Below are 21451 nucleotides of genomic sequence, written 5' to 3'. Positions count from 1 at the left end.
TCAAATGAACAAAAATTATAAAAGTTAACAAAACAAAGTGGTGATCTTTTTGAAAGGGTGAACAGAATTTAAGAAAAAAAGGTTGAAAAAAAGTCAGAAATGAAAGAATAGACACTATAATAGATACTTCCAAAATAAAAAGGATCACAAGAAACTACTATGACAAATTAGATATCCTAAAATAAACAGATAAATTCCTAGAAACATACAAACTATTAAAAATAAATCAGGAAGAAATATAAAACATGAATAGACCAGTAACAAATAAGGAGACTGAATCAGTAATCACCAGTCTTCCAAGAAAGAAAGGTCCAGGACCTGATGGCTTTACTGATACCATGGGTGAATTCTACCAAGCATTCAAAGAAAATTAATATCAGTCCTCTCTAAATTCTTCCAAAGTTTAGATACCAAATCAGACAAAACCAGGCAAAGATACTACAAGAAAGGAAAAGCACAGGCCAGTATTCCTGACAAACATGAATGCAAAAATCCCTAGTAAAATACTAGCAAACTCAATTCAGTAGTACATTAAAAAGATCATATAACCAAGAAGTATTTACCCCAGAAATGCAAGAGTGGTTCAACATAGATAAATTGATCATTCTGATACAACACATTAACAAAGTGAAAGGAAAAACATGATCATCTCAATAGATTCAGAAAAAGTATTTCATAATGTTCAATAACCAATCAACAAAACTTTTAACAAAATAGGAACATAAGGGTCTTACCTTAAGACAATAAAGGCCATATGAAAAGTCCATAGCTAACATCATAATCAATGGCAAAAACTGAAAGTTTGCTTTCTAAAAGCTGGTACAAGGTAAAGATTCCTACTCTCACCACTTATTTTTAACATAATACTGGAAATCCTAGCCAAAGTAATTAGGCAAGAAAAAGAAATAAAAAGCATCCAAATTAGAAAGAAAAAAAGTAAAATTTTCTCTGCAGATGACATAATCATATACATAGAAAACCCTAAAGCCTTAACAATTTTTTTTATTTTTTTAATTTTAATTGCAGTGTAGCCAAAATACGGTATTATATTAGTTTTAGGTGTAGAGTGTAGTGATTCAGCAATTACATGCATCATCTGGTGCTTATCATGACAAGTGCACTCCTTAACCCATCCCCACCTGCCTCCCCAATAGTAACCATGAGTTTGTTCTCTATAATTAAGAGTCTGTTTCTTGGTTTGTTTCTCTTTTTTCCTTGCCCATGTTTTGTTTCTTAAATTCCACATATGAGTGAAATCATAAGGTACTTATCTTTCTCTGGCTGACTTATTTGGCTTAGTATTATACTGTCTAGCTCCATCCGTGTTGTTGCAAATGGCAACATTTCGTTCTTTTTTATGGATGAAAAATATTCCATTGTGTGTGTATACATACACATCTTTATCCATTCATCTATATATGGACACTTGAAGCCTCAGCAAAATTGTTAGAACTACTAAGTGAATTCTGTAAAGTTGTAGGATGTAAAATCAACATACAACAACCAATTGGGTTTCTATACATAAACAACGAACTATTTGTAAGAGAAATTAAGAAAAAAACCCATTCACAATAGCAACAACAAGAATAAAATACGTGGGAATAAGCTTAACCAAAGAGGTGAAATACTTGTACAATAAATATTATGAAACATTAATGAAGGAAATTAAATAAGACATAGATAAATTGATAGATCTCCCATGTTCATGGATTATAACAGTTAATATTATCAAATTAATATTATCAAAGCCATCTACAGTTTCAATGTAATCCTGATCAAAATACCAGTGTGACCCTTACAGAAATAGAAAAAAAAACAATTCTAAAATTCATATGGAACCGCAAAAGATCCTAAATAGCTAAAGCGATCTAGAGCAATAAGAAAAAAGCTAGAGACATCACATTCCCTGTATCTAAATATATTACAATGTTATAGTACTAAAAACAGTACTGTAGGGACGCCTGGGTGGCTCAGTCTGTTGGGCGTCCGACTTCGGCCCAGGTCATGATCTCATGGTTTGTGGGTTTGAGCCCCACATCGGGCTCTGTGCTGACAGCTCGGAACCGGGAGCCTGCTTTGGATTCTGTGTCTCCCTCTCCCTCTGCCCCCATACCCATCCTCGCTCATGTCTGTGTCTGTCTGCCTCTCTCTCTCTCACAAAAAAAATAACAAAAAACTAATAAAAATAAAAACAGTTCTGTACTGGCATAAAAAAGGCATATAAGTCAATGGAACAAAATAGCACATAAGTAAATCCATGCTTCTACCCCCATTTGATCTTTGGCAAGTGTGCCAAGAACACCAAATAGGAGGATAGTCTCTTCAATCAATGGCGCTGGGAAAATTGGATATCTGTAAGCTTAAAAGTGAATTTGGACTCTTACACCATATACAAAAATCAACTGAAACTGAATTAAAGACTTAAACATGAGACCTGAAAGTATAAAACTACTAGACAAAAACAGAGAAAAATTTCTGGACATTGTTTGGGGCAATAATTTCTTAGATATGACACCAAAAACACAAGCAAATAAGCAAAAATAAATAAGTGGGATTACATCAAACTAAAAAGCTTCTGCACAGCAAAGAAAACAGTCAACAGTGAAAAGGTAACCTAGGGAATGAGAGAAAATATTGCCAAACCATATATCTGATAAGGGGTCAATATCCAAAATATATAAGTAACACCTACAACTCAATACCGAAAAAAACAAACTCTGATTTTAAAATGTGGAAAGGTACTGTATAGACATTTTTCCAAAGAAGATGTAAAAATGGCTAACAAGTACATGAAAAGTTGCTCAACATAACTGATCATTAGGAAAATGCCAATCAAAAGTACAATGATATTTTACCTATTTTACCCATTCTTCCCTATGATGAGGATTAAGGATTGCACTTGTCATGGGGCGCCTGGGTGGCTCAGCTGGTGAAGCGTCCTACCCTTGATTTTGACTCAGGTCATGATCTTACGGTTCATGAGATTGAGCTCCACATCGGGATCCATGCTTTTAGTGTGGAGCCTGCTTGGGATTTCCCTTCTCCCTGTCTCTCTCTCTCTCTCTCTCTCTCTCCCTTCCCTGCTCATTCTTCTCTCTCTCTCTCAAAAATAAATAAAATAAACTTAAAAAAAACCGATTACACTTGTCATGATGAGCACCAGGTGATGTATGGAATTTTTAAATCACTATATTGTACACCTAAGACTACTATAACACTATATGTTAACTATACTGGAATTTAAAATAAAAAGCACAATGATATATTATCTCAACCCAGTTAGAATGCCTATTATCAAAAAGACAAAAGATAACAAATTCTGGTGAGGATAGGGAGAAAAGGGAACCCTTGTTCACTGTTGGTGAGAATGTAAATTGGTGCACTATGGAAAACAGTATGGATGTTCTTCAAAAAAAAATTTCCCCAAGTTGTTTGTTTGCTTGCTTGTTTATTTGTTTATTTGTTTATTTTAATTTACATCCAAGTCAGTTAGCATATAGTGCAATAATGATTTCAGGAGTAGAATCCAGTGATTCATCCCCTGTATATAGCATTCAGTGTCCTCCTTAATGCTCCTTGCCCATTTAGCCCATCCCCCCACTGAAAATGCCTCCAGAAACCCTCAGATTGTTGTTTATATTTAAGAGTCTCTTATGTTTTGTCCCTCTCCCTATTTTATATTATTTTTGCTTCCCTTCCCTTATGTTCATATGTTTTGTATCTTAAATTATACATATGAGTGAAGTCACATATTTGTCTTTCATGTGACTAATTTCACTTAGCATAATACACTTTAGTTCCATCCACATTGTTGCAAATGGCAAGATTTTATTCTTTTTTGATTGCCAAGTAATACTCCATTGTACATATATACCACATCTTCTTTATCCATTCATCTGTCGATGGACATTGGGCTCTTTCCATACTTTGGCTATTGTTGAAAGCACTGCTATAAACATTGGGATGCATATGCCCCTTTGAAACAGCACACCTCTATCCTTTGGATAAATACCTAGTAGTGCAATTGCTGGCCATATGGTAGTTCTATTTTTTATTTTTTGAGGAACCTCCATACTGTTTTCCAGAGTGGCGGCACCAGTTTGCATTCCCACAAGCAATGCAAAAGTGTTCCTCTTTCTCTGCATCCTCTGCAGTATCTGTCACTGCTTGAGTTAATATTATCCACTCTGACTGTTGTGAAGTCGTATCTCATTGTGGTTTTGATTTATAGTTCTCTGATGATAAGTGATGTTGAGCAATTTTTTATGTGTCTCTTAGCCATCTGGATGTCTTCTTTAGAAAAGTATCTATTCATGTCTTTTGCACATTCCTTCACTGGATTATTTGTTTTTTGGGTGTTGAGTTTGATAAGTTCTTTATAGATTTTGGATACTAGCTCTTTATCTGATATGTCGTTTGCAAATATCTTCTCCCATTCTGTCAGTTGCCTTTTAGTTTTGCTGATTGTTCCTTTGCCGTGCAGATTTTATCTTGATGAGGTCCCAATAATTCATTTTTGCTTTTGTTTCCCTTGCCTGTGGAGACATGTTGAGTAAGAGGTTGCTGCAGACAAGATCAAAGAGATTTTTGCCTGCTTTCTCCTCTAGGATTCTGATGGCTTCCTGTCTTACATTGAGGTCTTTCATCCATTTTGAGTTTATTTTTGCGTATAAGTAAGTGGTCCAGGTTCAATCTTCTGCATGTCTCTGTCCAGTTCTCCCAACACCATTTGCTGAAGAGACTGTCTTTATTCCATTGAATATTCTTTCCTCCTTTGTGAAAGGCCATATGTTTGTGGGTCCATTTCTGGGTTCTCTATTCTGTTCCTTTGCTCAAGATGTCTGTTTTTGTGTCAGTACCATACTGTCTTGATGATTACAGCTTTGTAGTACATCTTGAAGTCTGGAATTGTGATTCCTCCAGCTTTGGTTTTCTTTTCCAGGATTTTTTTTTTTTTTTTTGGTTATTCAGGGTCTTTTCTGGTTCCATACAAATTTTAGGATTGTTTGTTCTAGCTCTGTGAAGAATGCTGATGTTATTTTCATAGGGATTGCCTTGAATATGTAGATTCCTTTGGGTAGTGTCAACATTTTAACAATATTTGTTCTTCCAATTCATAAGCGTGGAATATTTTTCCATTTTTTTGTGCCTTCTTCAATTCCTTTCATAACCTTTCTATAGTTTTCAGTGTATAGGTTTTTCACCTCTTTGGTTAGGTTTATTCCTAGGTATTCTATGGTTTTTGGTTTCCCATTGTAGATGGGATAGATTCCTTGATTTCCTTTTCTGCTGTTTCATTATTGGTGTATAGGAATGCAACAGATTTCTGTACATTTATTTTATATCCTGAGACTTTGCTGAATTCATGGATCAGTTCTAGCAGTTTTTTGTTGGAATCTTTTGGGTTTTCCATACACAGTATTATGTCATCTGTGAAGAGTGAAGGTTTGATTTCCTTCTTGGTGATTTAGATGCCTTTTATTTCTTTGTGTTGTCTGATTACTGAGGCTAGAATTTCCAATACTATGTTGAATAACAGTGGTGAGAATGGATATCCCTGTCATGTTCCTCACCTTAGGGGGAAATTTTTGTTTTTCCCCAATGAAGATGATATTAGTGGTGGGTCTTTGGTATATGGCTTTTATGATCTTGAGGTATGATCCTTCTATCCATACTTTTTGAGGGTTTTTATCAAGAAAGAATGCTGTATTTTGTCAAATGCTTCCCCTGTGTCTGTTGAGAGGATCATGTGGTTCTTGTCCTTTCTTTTATTAATGTGATATATCACATTGATTGAACCAGCCCTGCGTGCCAGGTATAAATCCCAAGAGATCGTGATGAATAATTCTTTTAATGTATTGTTGGATGCAGTTGCCTAGTATCTTGTTGAGAATTTTTGCATCCATGTTTATCAGGGGATTTGGTCTGTACTTTGTCTTTAAGTGAGGTCTTTGTCTGATTCTGGAATCAAGGTAGTGCTGGCCTCAAAAAATGACTTTGGAAGTTTTCCTTTCATTTCTATTTTTTGGAACAACTTCAAAAGAACAGATGTTAACTATTCTTTAAATATTTGATAGAATTACCCTGAAAGCCATCCAGCACTGGAGTCTTGTTTTTTGGGAGATTTTTGATTATTAATCCAGTTTCTTTATTGATTATTGTTCTGTTCAAATTTTCTATTTCTTCCTGTTTCAGTTTTGGTAGTTTATATGTTTCTAGGAATTTGTCAATTTCTTCCAAATTGCCCAATTCATTGTCATATAATTGCTCAGAATATGCTCTTATCATTATTTGTATTTCTGTGGTGTTGGTTGTGATCTCTCCTCTTTCATTCTTGATTTTATTTATTTGGGTCCTTTCCTTTTTCTTTTTGATCGAACTGGCTAGGGGTTTATCAATTTTGTTAATTCTTTCAAAGAACCAGCTCCTGGTTTCATTGATCTGTTCTACGTTTTTTTTTTGTTGTTGTTTGTTTGTTGTTTTTTGATTTGTTTTGGATTGGTTTTGTTTTGTTTGTTGTTTTTGTTGTTTTGTTTTGGGTTTGGGTTTGGCTCTGGTTTCCATAGCATTGATTTCTTCTGTAATCTTTATTTCCCATCTTCTTCTGGTTTGGGGTTTTATTTGATGTTCTTTCTACAACTCTTTTTTTTTAACATTTATTCATTCTTGAGAGAGACAGACAGACAGAGCATGAGTGGGCGAGGAGCAGAGAGAGAGGGAGACAGATTCCAAAGCAGGCTCTAGGCTCTGATGCAGGGCTCGAACCCACTCACTGTGAGATCATGACCTGAGCTGAAGTTGGATGCTCAACCGACCGAGCTACCCAGGCGCCCCTCTTTTTCTGGCTCTTTAAGATGTAAGGTTAGGTTGTGTATCTGAGACCTTTTTTCCTTTTTTAGGAAGGCTTGAATTGCTATATACTTCCCTCTTATGATCGCCTTTGCTCATCCCAGAGGTTTTGGGCTGTGGTGTTATCATTTTCATTGGTTTCCATGTAGTTTTTAATTTTCTCTTTAACTTCTTGGTTAACCCATTCATTCTTTAGTAGGATATCCTTTCATCTCAAAGTATTTATTGTCTTTCTAAATTTTTTCTTGTGGTTGATTTCGAGTTTCATAGTGTTGTGGTGTGAAAATATGCATGGTATTATCTCAATTTTTTGTACTTTTTGAGACGTGACTTGTGTTCCAGTATGTGATATATTCTGGAGAAAGTTCCATGTACACTCGAGAAGAATGTGTATTCTGGTGCTTTAGGATGAAATGTTCTGAACATATCTGTTAAGTCCATCTGGTCCAGTGTGTTATTCAAAGCCATTGTTTCCTTGTTGATTTTCTGCTTAGGTGATCTGTCCATTGCTATAAATGGGATGTGGAAGTCCCCTACTATTATGGTATTTTTGTCAGTGAGTTTCTTTACATTCGTGATTAATTGTTTGATATATTTGGGTGACACACGTTGGGGCATAAATGTTTATAATTGTTAGATCTTGGTGGATAGACACCTTAATTATGATATAATGCCCTTCTTCATCTCTTGTTATGGTCTTTATTTTGAAATACAGATTGTCAGCTATAAGTATGGTTACTCTGGCTTTCTTTTCATGACCATTAGCATGATAGATGGTTCTCCATCCCCTTACTTTGATCTAAAGGTGTCTTTAGATCTAAAACGGGTCTCTTGTAAACAGCCAATAGATGGATCTTGCTTTCTTATCCATTCTATGGATAAGATTGGAGTCTTTAGTCCATTGACATTTAGAGTGAGTACTGAAAGATATGTATTTATTACCACTGTATTTCCTGTGGAATTGGAGTTTCTGGTGATGTTCTCTGGACCTTTCTAGTCTTTGTTGCTTTTGGTCTTTTTCGTTTTGTTTCATCTTTTCTCCCCTCAGAGAGTCCCCCTTAAAATTTCTTGCAAAGCTGGTTTAGTGGCCATGAACTCCTGTAGTTTTTGTTTCTCTGGGAATCTCTTTATCTCTCCTATTTTGAATGACAGCCTTGCTGGATAAAGAATTCTTGGCTGCATATTTTTCTGATTCAGCATGCTGAATATATCCTGCCACTCCTTTCTGGCCTGTCAAGTTTCTGTGGACAGGTCTGCTCTGGACCTGATCTGTCTTCCCTTATAGGTTAAGGACTTTTTTTACCTTGCTGTTTTCACAATTCTTTCCTTGTCTGTGTATTTTGTGAATTTGAGTATGATATGCCTTGGTGATTGTCATTTTTTGTTGAATCTAATGGGAGTTCTCTACACTTCTTGGACTTTCATGTCTGTGTCTTTCCCCAGGTTAGGAAAGTTTCCACTATAATTTGCTTGCATAAACCTTCTGACCCTTGTTCTCTCTCTTCATCTTCTGGGACTCCTATGATTTGGATGTTATTCCTTTTTAATGAGTCGCTGAGTTCTCTGATTCTTAAATCGTGCTCTTTTGCCTTAGTCTCCCTCTTTTTTTTTCTGTTTCATTATTCTTCATAAGTTTGTCTTCTATATTGCTGATTCACTGCTCTGCCTCACTCATCCTTGCTGCATTTGTTCAAGACTGCATCTCAGTTATAGCATTTTTAATTTTGTCCTGAGTAGATTTTCCTTCTTTTATCTCTGCAGAAAGGGATTCTATGCTTTTTTCGACCCCAGCTTGTATTCTTAATTTCGTGATTCTAAATTTTAGTTCAGACATCTTGCTTATATATCTCTTTTGGTTAAGTCCTTGGCTGTCATTTCTTCCTGTTCTGTCTTTTGGGGTGAATTCCTTCTTTTCATCATTTTGGACGAAGAAAAAAAATGAATAAAATTTTAAAAAAGAAAATTAAAAAGATTAAAAAGAACACAAAAAAAGTCAAATAATGGAAGCTAGATCCTAGGTGTTTTGTTCTGGTTGTTGAAAGAAGCTTGCTAGAATAGAGAAAAAGGAAAAGAAAAGAATAGAAAAAGAAAAAAAGAAAGAAAGGAAAAGAAAAGAACAGAAAAAGAAAAAAAGAAAGAAAATGTTTAAAAATTAAGGAAATGTATACAATTAAATAGAATGAAATGAATTAATATAGATAAAATATAGATAAAATTCCAAAAAAAATAAAGTAAAAAATTAAAACAAATTTTTGTATAGAAACATAAACTAAAAAATTTTTGGGGCGCCTGGATGGAGCAGTTGGTTAAGCGTCTGACTTCAGCCAGGTCACGATCTCACGGTCCGTGAGTTCGAGCCCCGTGTCAGGCTCTGGGCTGATGGCTCGGAGCCTGGAGCCTGTTTCCGATTCTGTGTCTCCCTCTCTCTCTCTGCCCCTCCCCCGTTCATGCTCTGTCTCTCTCTGTCCCAAAAAAATCAATAAAAACGTTGAAAAAAAAATTTTTTATCTTTCCATATTCATGAAAAAAGAAAAGAAAAAAAGGAAAAGAAAATACAAAACCAACAAAAAAACCCTCAAATAGATGTACCAGTATACAGAATGAAATTTGAATAAAATTACATCCCGTTTTCCCTAGAAGTCATATATGAAGCACTTTATAGTCTGTACACTAATCAGGCAGAGAGACTTGTGGTTGTCCTCTGGGGCTTGGTTGGTGCAGTTGGACAGGGCTTGGTGTAATGGCTCCATTTTCCACTAGGTGGCACTGCTTAGCTTAATGGGGTGGATTGGTGTGGCACCCATGCATTTGTGTGTGTGTGTGTGTGTCTGTGCACACGCACGCATTCATGCACAGAAGTAAAAATGGCATCACCCAGCTTCCCAGGCTCTACCTTCTACCTTCAGAATTCTGTGCTCTCACCAACTGGCCATTACACACCCCTCCTTTGTCTCCAGCTTCCTTCCACTCCCTGCTTCTACACTGCCTGAGTCCAAGATGTCAGCCTGCCAAGTGGCACCCCCTTCCCTAATTTTATCTCAGATGGGGTTGTGTTTCCAAACCCCTCACTTCTTAGGGCACTGCAGCTTGGATCCACTCATACCCTTTGGGGGAGGGCCTCTCCAAGCAGTGGCCAGATGCTGGCTTGCCCCCTGGGAATGTTCACGTAACCATGCTGTGGCAGAGGTTCAGAGGTTGTGACTGGATGCTGGCTTGCCCCAGAATAAGTTCGTGCAATCTCATAGCTGCAGCGTTTCAGGAATTATGGTAAATCACAGCACACAACCCACATAAGGTTTCAGCATACCCTGCCATCTTTGTTCCAGTACCAGCAATTGTGTTCTCTGGGGTCCACTGGGACCTATGCCTGTGAGGAGGCCTACCAAATGCCTTCCTAGCAGGATAGCAGGGGAACCACTTCTCCTTGTGTGACCTGCAGACCCCTCAGACGTCACTGCCAGCTCCTGGGGATTTGCCCTTTCCACCAGAGCACTGCCAGGTATTGGGCTGCAGAATTTCCAAAGCTTCTCTGCCCTGTTTACATGATATTGAAACCCTCTCCTTTCTCCCTTTCTTGTTCAGGCAATTGTAGTGCTTCCACTCTTTGTTTTTCTCTCCAGCCACTTTTGGGGGGAGTGCTTTTCCTGTACTCTCCCCACTTTCTGTGTCCTGTCTTCACAAATACTGTTCCCTACTCTCCATGGCTTCTCTCTCTCCCGGTTAACCTCTCCATGCCATGTAACTGCCGAGTTCTGTGGCTCAAGTTATGCAGATTGTTGTGTTGATCCTCAAATTTTCTAGGTGTGCAAAAATGGTTTGATGCTGATCTAGCTGAATTTCAGGGACAAAAGAAGCAGAGAACTTCCATGTTACTCAGCCATCTTAGCCCCTCCTCCCTCCTCCCTGTTTTTAAATTATTTTTGCTTCCCTTACCTTATGCTCATCTGTTTTTAAAATAGAACTATTTTATGTTCCACCATTCTCACTTTTGCATATATATCCAATGGAAATGAAATCCAGATCTCAGATATCAACACTCCCATGTTTATTTCAGCATCATTTACAATAACCAAGATATGAAAACAACCTAAATGCCCCTCAATGGATGAATGAACAAAGAAAATGTGATATATATATATACACACACACACACACACGCACACATACATAATGGAATATTGTTCAGCCTTTAAACACAAGGAAATTCTTCCAGTTGCAACAACATGGATGAACCTAGAGGACATTATATTAAATTTAAAAAGCCAGACACAGAAAGACAAATACTGCATGACCTCACTTATATGTGGAATCTAAAATAGTCAAATTTAGAGAAGCAGAGAGTAAATGGTAGTTATCAAGTGCTAGGAGAAAGAGAAATGAGATGTTGGTTAAGGGGTACAAAGTTTCAGTTATGCAGGAAGAATAAGTTCTGGAGATCTAATGTACAACAATGTGTTTAAGTAACAATCATTCATTGTATACTAAAATTTGCTAAGAGGGAAGATCTTAAGTGTTCCCAACACACACAGAAACATAGAAGGAAAGAAAGTGGTAACTATCTGAGGTGATAGATATGTTAATTAGTTTGACTTTGGGTGTGTGTGTGTGTGTGTGTATATCAGATCATCAAATTAAATTAAAATATATAATTTTTAATTGTCAAATACACCTCAATTTTTAAAATTCAGTTTAAAGCAAAAATTAGTCTTTTTTCTGATAGGTAGACTAGATGAATTCTAACATTCATTTCAATTTCAGAACCTTATGATTCTAAGATTTAATTAAGCAGATGAGAAAACTGAACTTCGGAGGAGTTCAGTTGTCTTGCCTAAAGTCACAGTTTACTGTTGAAGAATTGAGATTTCAGATCTCCTAACTCTTAATCCATGCTCTTGGAAGGACATCTTAAATTCTGGCTAATTAATTATCTTCATTCTCTCTCCTAGTCCCCACCACTTGTGATTATGGGGTAGTCTGATAGACACCTTAGTGGCACTAAGCCAGACAACTAGACTGTGTAGATCAACAAATAAATTCAAGTTGACTAAATGATTGTCTAGCTCATGCATACTCAGGATGAACACAGTTTACACTTATTATCCCAGCATAATTACTAATAGCCTTCCCTTTTACTGTTAAAGTGTCCTGATTTGGATGATATGGTTATGCTACCAATGGCTAACCTGGAAGCCCTAACATTTTGTAGTTACTAATCCTTGAAATAACAAAGCAATTGAGTTCAAGTTACAGCACAAATCACAGATTCCGTTATATCTAAACATAGCCTTTCATCACATAAGCCATCCCAAACAAGATTCCTTTAAGAAAATACATCTTTAGAAGATTTTGTGTTTTATGAGATATTTCATTTGAGATTATTAAGCACTTTTCAGATAAGTAATGTTATTTGGATAGTGCTGTAGAGTTTACAAAAAGCCTGGACTAACAAGAACTTCTTTAATAGAAAAATAATTACTGTGCCTATCTGGGTTCTGGATTATGCTGAGAGAGATTCAGTAGATGGAGGAAATAGCCTTAGCTGCCCTAAAAGAGCAAAGAATATGATTGGAACGATGGTCTCTGCACAAATGTAATTCACCTAAATATTTTAGAGGGGATAAAAAAATCAAGCACAAAATCCAACACCCATGCACTGAAAGCCTTAACTTAAACTGTCCTCCTTAGCATCCAGAGATCAGTTATTTGTATACATGCCAGTTTTTCATCTGTCTTCAAAATGTATTTTTAATCTGCGTCAACTACTGGAGAAGCCTGTAATGATATACTATATTAGTTTCTTAGGACTGCCATAACAAATTACCATAAACTGGGTGAATTAAAACAACAGAAACTTATTCTCTCACAGTTCTGGAGTCTAGAAATCCAAAACCAAGGTGTCAGCAGAACCATGCTCTCTCTGAAGTCTCTAGGGGATGATCCTTCTTTGTCTCTTCTTAGCTTCTGGTTATTGCAGACATTCCTTGGATTGTTAAACATATTACTCCAATCTCTGCTTCCATCATCACATGGTTTTACCCTCTGAGTCTACATGACCTGTATATTCACGTGGTACTCTTTTCTATGTGCGTGGTTGTGTCCAAATTTTCCTCTTCTTATAAGGACACCAGTCATTGGATTAGGGCTATGTGTGGTCTAATCCAGTATGGCCTCTTTAAATTAACTATATCTGCAAAGACCCTATTTCCAAATAAGGTCATATTCACAGGCACTGAGAAATAGGACTTGACATATTTTGGGGGAAATACAATTCAACCATAAGAGTTTGTCCTCTTCCCTCATCCCCCCAAAACTTATATCCTTCCTATATTCAAAATACATCCACCCCCTCCTGACATCCCCCAAAGTCTTAACCCATTCCAGCATTAACTCTTAACTCTAAACCTTACCTTCTACATAATCTAAATCACGTATGAATGAGACTTTTGGTATGGCCCAATTGGGGAAAATTTCCTATTTGTGGACTTGTAAAACCTAGAAAACAAGTTATTTCTCTCCAAAATACAATGTTAAGACAGGCATAGAATAGACATTCCCATTCTGAAAGAGAGGAAATGGAAGAAATAAAAGGGTTGCTGGTCTAGAGCAAACTGACAACCCAGCAGAGCAAATTCTGTTAGGTTTCCAGGCCTCAGGATAATTCTCTGGTGACTTGATATTCTTTCCTCTGGCCCCATTCTCTCAATCCCACAGGGGTGGCAGCCACCCTCTCTAACCAAGGAAGTGGCCCAACTCTCTGGGTCCAGAGGACAGTGGCCTACTTCCAGGCCAGCCCTCTCTGGATCTATGGTGGTAGGGGCAGCACCTCTGGCCTCTGAGCCACTCTCAACATCCCTGCTTACCTCTGAGCCCACGTGGAGTCTTTCTTACATTTTCTTGAAGAATAACACATATTCACAGCCAAGTAACTCTATCAGCCTATTTTCTGACTGTAGAATCCCCAAAGTCTGACAGCCTTTCTTCATTTGGTCCCATATCTGATCCTTCAGTCCAAGCTGGCAATGTTTCTGCTGAGATAGTTTATTGGATCCATGTGTCACACATCTAATCTCTCCAGCAAAAGTTTGTCTGGCCACACTCTTTGTGTTCTCTCCAGAGCACAGTTTCTTATGGTTTGCAATAAACATAGGGTAATAATTTTCCAAATCTTCAAATTCTGGTGACATTTTACTTAATAATTCTTAAATGGACTAAGCCTTGCACATTCTAGGAGAGCTCACGTGTCACTCTGTAATGAAATGATCTGTTTAGGAAGTTGTTTGCTCTACTAGATTATGAGCTCCCTGGAGGCAAGAAGTTTAGATCATTTATCTCTGTGTCTCCAGTGTCCAGCTTCATAGATGACACAAATTTGGCTTTTAGTAATTATTGGAGAAGGGAAAGATATTGGAAGGAAGGAACATACTGGTAGAGTTATAATTTCGTGGGAAGTAGAAAGGTGCTGGGAGCTCAGACTTCCAAAGCCAAGACTATGTCACTTCCTCAGGACTCTTAGCCATCTACTCTGATCTTCTTAGAGCCTTGTCAGGATCTAAGCATGCAAGAAACATTGCGATCACAAAGTGATCCCAGGCCAGGTAAGCCTTTAGCTCATCAAAGTAGCTTTTCCTTCCAGAAGCTTCCTGATCAATTCAACAACAGCTTAGCACATATCCAGCATACCAGAAGGGGTAAGGAGGGATCATAGAGTGCCATGTGTAGGCTATGGTTTAGATGGTTAATTCCTGTAAACTGATCAAGGCTGAATATTTAATGTGCTAGAACCCTCAATAGCTCTCTCTCTCTCTCTCTCTCTCTCTCTCTGTGTGTGTGTGTGTGTCTCTAATGGACCTCTATAAGCTGGGATAAGGGAGAGTATATATCTCTTTTTACAGTCTTGTTATGCCTTTACACACCAACTCGTTATATTATATAAATGTAGTCCATTACTTATTGTCAAGAATAAAAAGCTAAATGTGTACACCTATGTCTACACTCAACAGGAGTGCAGAAAAGGAACAAATCAGACATTCAGAGGAGTGAGAAAAGTGGAAGAGTCCCATGGAATGCACACCCAGAACAAATGAGAGTGTTTGGTGCCCACCACTTCCTTTCTCCTTTTAACCCCCAAACTAGTTGCTGATATACCCTCTGCCATCCCCATAGTCATGAGAGTCAGGCTGTGATAAATGCAGCATTTATAGACTGGTTAACAGCAAATGTCAAGTTTAATACCATGAGAGAGGACCCCAAACAGAATATAATTTCATGAGGGCAGGGTCTTTGTCTTGTTCTTATAGCTCCAATGCCTTGAAAGGTGCTAAGCACATAGTAGTTACTCAGTAAATATTTGTTTAATGAATTTTGAATGAATGAAATTGATTAAACAGGAAACTGCTATAGGTAGTCAGAGCGTGGCATTCAGAAAAAAAAAAAAATCTTGGGTAAGAAACCCCTGAGATGAAACTATTGTCCAGGTAATGCAGTGCTCTGATTACATGGCAGCAGCAAGGCCAGGAAGGAGAATGTATGTCTCCAGGAGGTAGTTAAAGCATTCCTTACCCCAGAGTCACAGAGCCCTGCCATCTCCCTTTCTTGCTTGGCAAGATGACTTGGATTATCACTGTATTTCCAGGTAACTACCTCCTTTTCCTGACTACTCAAAGAGAACCACAGCCAAGACTAACAGAACTAATTTTGCTTAGACTAAACCAATACAGTGGTTTAGATATCATTGTTCCTGTATCCAGCTCCAATTGCAGGATCTACCCCCCTATTCTTTTTCCCTTTCCAAAACTACTGAGGGAAAAAATTGGAGGTGGGAGATTTGTTAGGTATTGGTTCCAATATTTGGTTTTCCTCTTCACATGCTCTGACACCTACGTGGCCCTTTCAGCCTTAGGAGCAGATTTTCTGGCCCTCCCTAACATGTCTTCCTTAACTCTATTCTCTCTTCTCTTTGACTTATTTTAGATACCTGCAGCAGAAAACAACCCTTTCCTTGTTGGAATGCACTATTGGTACTCCAGCCACAGCCACCGGACCCAGCACTGCAATGTCTGTCGGGAGAGCATTCCTGCCTTATCTAGAAATGTTATAATCTGCGAAGGTACATTTTCTGATTACTTTAGGAAATGGAGTCCAGTGGGTAGAGATAGGGGTAAAGGAGTTCATGCGGCTTTAGTGTCACTGACTCACACTAAGTCACTGACTCTAATGTAAGGTTAATTCTGACACTTAACAGACTAAAGAAAAGAGATGGAAAGAAGCTGGCAAAGGGGGGAATTCTCATGAACTAAAATGGAGGGTTGGATCTGACAAGATTGGACAACATGGTCACAAGAATTGGAAAAACAGAAATCACCTCATTCTTGCCATCAATTTCCATTCAAATCAGATAAGTAGAAAATTTAGTCCGTAAGAATAAAAAGGAACTAGATCATATGAGAATCAGGCCTTTGGAGGTTGGTCAGAACTATTTAGATTCACCTAGGTTCTAACTTTCAGAGAGATTAGGGAAGGGCTTTAGAATCTTCATTGTCACCAGATTCACATCCATCTTTTCTCCTCCTTTTATCATAGTGTGCAAAGTGAAGTCTCACAAATTATGTGCTTTGAGAGCAATCAAAGACTGTAAATGGAATACTTTGTCTATCACTGATGACCTCCTCATGCCTGCAGATGAAGTAGTAAGTACCAGCCATCTTCTCTTACAGCCACTCTTTCCCATATCCCCTTTAACCAGGACACACAGGGGAACGAAGACTTCTCGTTACATACAACCCAAGTAGACTTCCTCCTTAAGCTTACAATCCAGCCAATCTAGAAGAATGAAAGCCCCCACATCCAGCTGTCATCATTTGCTAGCATTGGAGTGGGGAGGGCAAGACCATGAAGAACCTTGTTGGTGTCACTTAATGTCCCTCATGAGTAGCATAGTTACTCCAGCTGGCCCTTTCTCTCTTTTATATCTCTAACTTCTATCTCTTATCTTTTTATTTACCTTTCAGAAGACTATGCCTCATCAGTGGGTAGAAGGAAATATATCTGTCAGTTCTCAGTGTGCAGTATGTCATGAGAACTGTGGCAGTTACCAAAGACTTCAAGACTTCCGATGTCTCTGGTGTAATTCTATGGTAAGACTCTTCTCGTCTCCTTGAGAAATTGACTTCTAGAGAGGGGGTGGAGTTAAGCTATGTGCCTACACATAGAAATCTAAGAGACCCTTACCCCAAATATATTATGCAGATTACATAGTATAGAGCTCAGTAGTTAGCCTTTCCAGATCTGGCTACAGAGTCTTGAAGAGAAAGACTTGCTAGTGAGGTCTACCAGTAAATGGGAAAATCTTAACTCTGTTATGACAGGACAGGCAACTAAAAAAAAAAAAATAAGTTCTGAGTCTATCCTTAAGAAACCTCCTTTCTTCATTCACCATTTTCTGGGAACTTGTAATCTTTGTTAATTAATAATGGTTAATAATATTAACATACTACTATTGCCACTATTTACTGAGTGTTTTGTGTACCTGATCTCATTTAATCCCTACAACAACCCTAAACAGGGCCTCATTGTCCCCATTTACAGATGAGGAAAGTGAGGTTCAGAAAAATGAAGTGATTTGCTCAAGGTCATGCAGCCAGTAAGCAAAAAGAGTCTTGATTCATATATAATTCTGCAAAACCATATTCTTAACTACAACACTACCATTCCTCTATACCAATTGTTCTTAACTGGGGGTGATTTTGTCCCACTTACAGGAGACATTTGACAATGTCTGCAGGCACTTTTTATTGTTACAACTTGGGGAGTTGCTAAACCTCCCATAATGCACAAGGCAACACAAAAATCTATCTGACCCAAAATATCAATAGTGCCAATGTTGAGAAACACTTACCTAGACCGTTTAGATTTTAGATGCTCCTGTGAAACTGATTATTCTAGGCAAGAAGAAACTAATGCCTGAGCTTCTTTTTAGAAGACTCTGGATCCCTCTACCTTGCTCCATGCCATAAGTTTCTCCTGGAAAGGAGCTTGTATCCCCATCAGGCACCCCAAGTTTTGCAGCTGTCCCCAGGGGACAACTCTAGATCACGTGGATCTGGTGACCAGTGAGTATAGGTCCCAAGAACTGTAACTAATGGAGAAAGAGTTCTTACCCAGCTACCACACCCAGGATAGAGCAAGAAGCAACAATCTGAGGATCCCAGTGTTACTGTATAAGAGGACTCTTACCATATCTTCATAATTATGGCCTGAGGAGCAGGCTTCTAATTGAACACATATCTAAGAGTGTACTGTAATACATTTTAGAGACCTAGGAGGATAAGCACCACATTGGCGCTCTCTCTCTGCCACACTCCGGAGTACCAGTATCTCCCAGGGGGGAACTTTTACATGCATCTGCTATGTTGGCTTTTCACAGCTGCTGCCCAGGTGATCCCCTTTATTTCCTGGTTCTGCTGGCCAGCAGGACTTGCATTACTGGGTCCTATAGGACTGTGACAAATGGAGAGAGGGTTCCTGGCCCACTACCATAAACAGGACACAGCACAGACAACAGACTGAAAAGAGGCCTATTTGTCCGGCTTCAGCCTCAAGGGCAGGCTTCTGGTCTGGCACACATCTAGGGGCCTACTAAGGTGTTATCTCAGGATGAAATCCAGTGGATGCTATCTTTGTGCTTTCCTTCTGACTTGCTCCAGGTTGCCACTATCACCCAAAAAGGAGCTTGTACACTTGTCTGGCACACCAATATTTGCAACTGCCATACAGGAAGCACCTCTAGGTCTCCCAGCTCTGGTGGCCATGGGCCTTATGCCTGCAGTCCCACAGGATTATATATAGTTGCATACTTTAAAAGCTGCTATTTAAGGGTCTGGCTTCCAATCACTCGAACTAGGTACTGATTAAAATCCCCCCCTTTGGGACAGTGACATGTTTTGGCACACTCTCAACTACTAGGAGCCACTAGACAACCAAAAGGTGGGCAGGGCTGAATAATAAGTTTCATCCCCTACACAAGGCCACACTCTCAAGACCGAGAGGTGGCTGTTTAATCTAATTGATATAAACCAACCCAGAGAATGAAGGAAAATAAAGAAACAGAAGAATATATTCTAAATAAAAGAAGAAGATAACACATCAGGAAAAAAAGTCCTTCATGAAATGTAGAAGAGTTACTTACCTGATAAAGTGTTCAAAATAATGACCATAAATGCTCACCAACCTCAGGAGAATGGATGAACATAGTGAGAACTTCAACAAAGAAAATATAAAAATTAAGAAGAGACAAATGAATGGAAAAATATTCTGTGCTCATGGAATGGAATAATTAATATTGTTAAAATGTTCATACTGCCCAAAGCAATCTAAAGACCTAATGCAATCTCCATCAACATTCCAATGGCATTTTTCACAGAAATAGAACAAGCAATCTCAAAATTTGTATGGAGCCACAAAAGACCACAGATAGCCAAAACAATCTTGAGAAAGGAAGAAGTGGGAGACATCATGCTCCCTGATTTTAAATTCTATTACAAAGCTATGGTAATCAAAACAGTATGGTACTGGTAGAAAAACAGACACATAGATCAATGGAACTGAATACAGAACCAGAAAGAAACTCATGCATATATGGTCAATTAATTTATGACAAAGGAGCCAAGAATATACAACAGGGAAAGGACAGTCTTTTCAATAGTGCTGGAAAACTGATCAACATGTAAAAGAATAAAACCAGACCACTATTTTACATTATTCACAAAGAATTAACTCAAAATAGATTAAAGACTTGAACATAAGACCTGGAACCATAAAATTCCTAGAAGATAACATAAGCAATAAGATATTTGTCTTGGTGATGATTTTTTGTATTTAATAGCAAAAGCAAAGGAAACAAAAGTAAAAACAAAAAAGTGTGATTACACTTCTGGGTATTTACCCAAAGACAATTAAAACACTAACTTGAAAAAAAATCTGTGCACCAACATGTTCATTGAAGCATTATTTACAATAGTTAAGATATGGAAACAACTGAAGTATTCACTAACAGATGAATGAATAAAGAAAATGTGATATACACAATAATGGAATATTATTCAGCAATAAAAAATAAAATCTCACCATTTGCCACAATACAGACTGACTTTGAGGGCATTTTGCTAAGTGAAATAAGTCAGGGAAAGACAAATATTATATGATCTCATGTATATGCAAAATCTAAAAAAAAAAACCCACCAAGCTCATAGATACAAAAAGAAAAAAAGGTCGTTACATAATGATAAAGGGGACAATCCAACAAAAGGAGATAACATTTGTAAATATTTATGCACCCAACATAGGTGAACCTAAGGGAGAAAAGCACAGCAATATGATATTAGAGGATTTAAATAATAGATTTGTAGTTGCCAAAGTGAGGGTTGGATGAAATGAGTGAAGGGGAGGATTATAATATACTTCTAGTTCTGAAATAAATAAGTCATGAGATGTAATGTGCAATGTGATAACTATAGTTAGTAATACTACATTGCATATTGGAAAGTTACTAAAGAGTGGATCTTAAAATTTCTCATCACAGGGAAAAGATTCTGTAACTGTGTATAGTGACAGATGTTAACTAGACTCATGGTGATGATTATATCACCATTCATTTAAATATCAAATTATTGTGCTGTACACCCAAAACTAATATAATGTTGTATGCTTATATCTCAATAACAAAAGACAGAAAATATAAGAAAATAGCAAATAAAAGTCACAGAACTTTAGAATACAATAACTGAACTGGAAAAGTACACAAGAGAGGCTCAACACAGACTAGACAAAGCAGAAGAAAAGATGAGTGAATTCGAATACAGAGGAGTGGATCACACCCAATCTGAGAAGCAAAAAGAAAAAAAAAATGTGAACAAACAAGAAGATAGCAAAAGAGATCATGAGACATCAAGTGGACCAACATTCTCATTATAGGGTTACAGAAGGAGAAGAGAGAGAGAAAGAGAAGGGTTATAAAACTTATTTGAAGAAATAATGGCTGAAAACTTTCCTAACTTGGAGAAGGAAACAGACCTACAGATACAAGAAGGCAAGAGAGTTGCAAATAAGATGAACCAAAGAGACCCATAAAGACCAAAGAGACACATTATAATTGAAATATCAAAAGTTAAAGACAAGAAAAGAATATTAAAAGCAAGAAGACAAAAACTTGTCATGTACAAGTGAACCCCCATAAGACTATAGCATATTTTTCAGCAGAAAATTTGCAAGCCAGAAGGGATTGGGACAATATATTCAAAATGCTGGGGGAAAAAACTTCCAAGCAAGAATACTCGACACAGCAGTGTCAATCAGAATTAAAGGAGAGAGTTTTTCAAACAAAAGCTAAATGAGTTCATTACCACTATACTGGCCATATAAAAAAAATGTTAAAGGGACTTCTTTAAGCTGAAATTAAAGGGCACTAATTAGTAAGAGGAAAGCATATGAAAAATATAAATCTCACCGGTAAGGGTAAATATATTGTAAAATTCAGAATAATCTAACAGTGTAAAGGTGGTGAATTAATGATTTATAAAGCTAGTTTGAAAGATAAAAATAGTAAAAG

The 21451-nt window shown here is 37.5% G+C and overlaps 1 protein-coding gene across 1 annotated transcript in view; it reads left to right on the top strand.

The window, feature by feature from the left end:
* DGKK (diacylglycerol kinase kappa) overlaps window positions 1–21451 on the top strand; it is a 163528-nt gene that overhangs the window by 70014 nt on the left and 72063 nt on the right. The window contains exons 5-7 of the mRNA XM_047843840.1: window positions 15820–15955; window positions 16429–16535; window positions 16860–16982. Coding sequence (XP_047699796.1) covers window positions 15820–15955; window positions 16429–16535; window positions 16860–16982 — 366 coding nt within the window. The remainder of the gene's footprint in view (window positions 1–15819; window positions 15956–16428; window positions 16536–16859; window positions 16983–21451) is intronic.

Source organism: Prionailurus viverrinus, chromosome X, assembly GCF_022837055.1.
Source record: "Prionailurus viverrinus isolate Anna chromosome X, UM_Priviv_1.0, whole genome shotgun sequence".
Lineage (NCBI taxonomy): Eukaryota > Metazoa > Chordata > Mammalia > Carnivora > Felidae > Prionailurus > Prionailurus viverrinus.
Note: the sequence above shows the minus strand (reverse complement) of the source record. Positions and strands in the feature narration are given on the sequence as shown.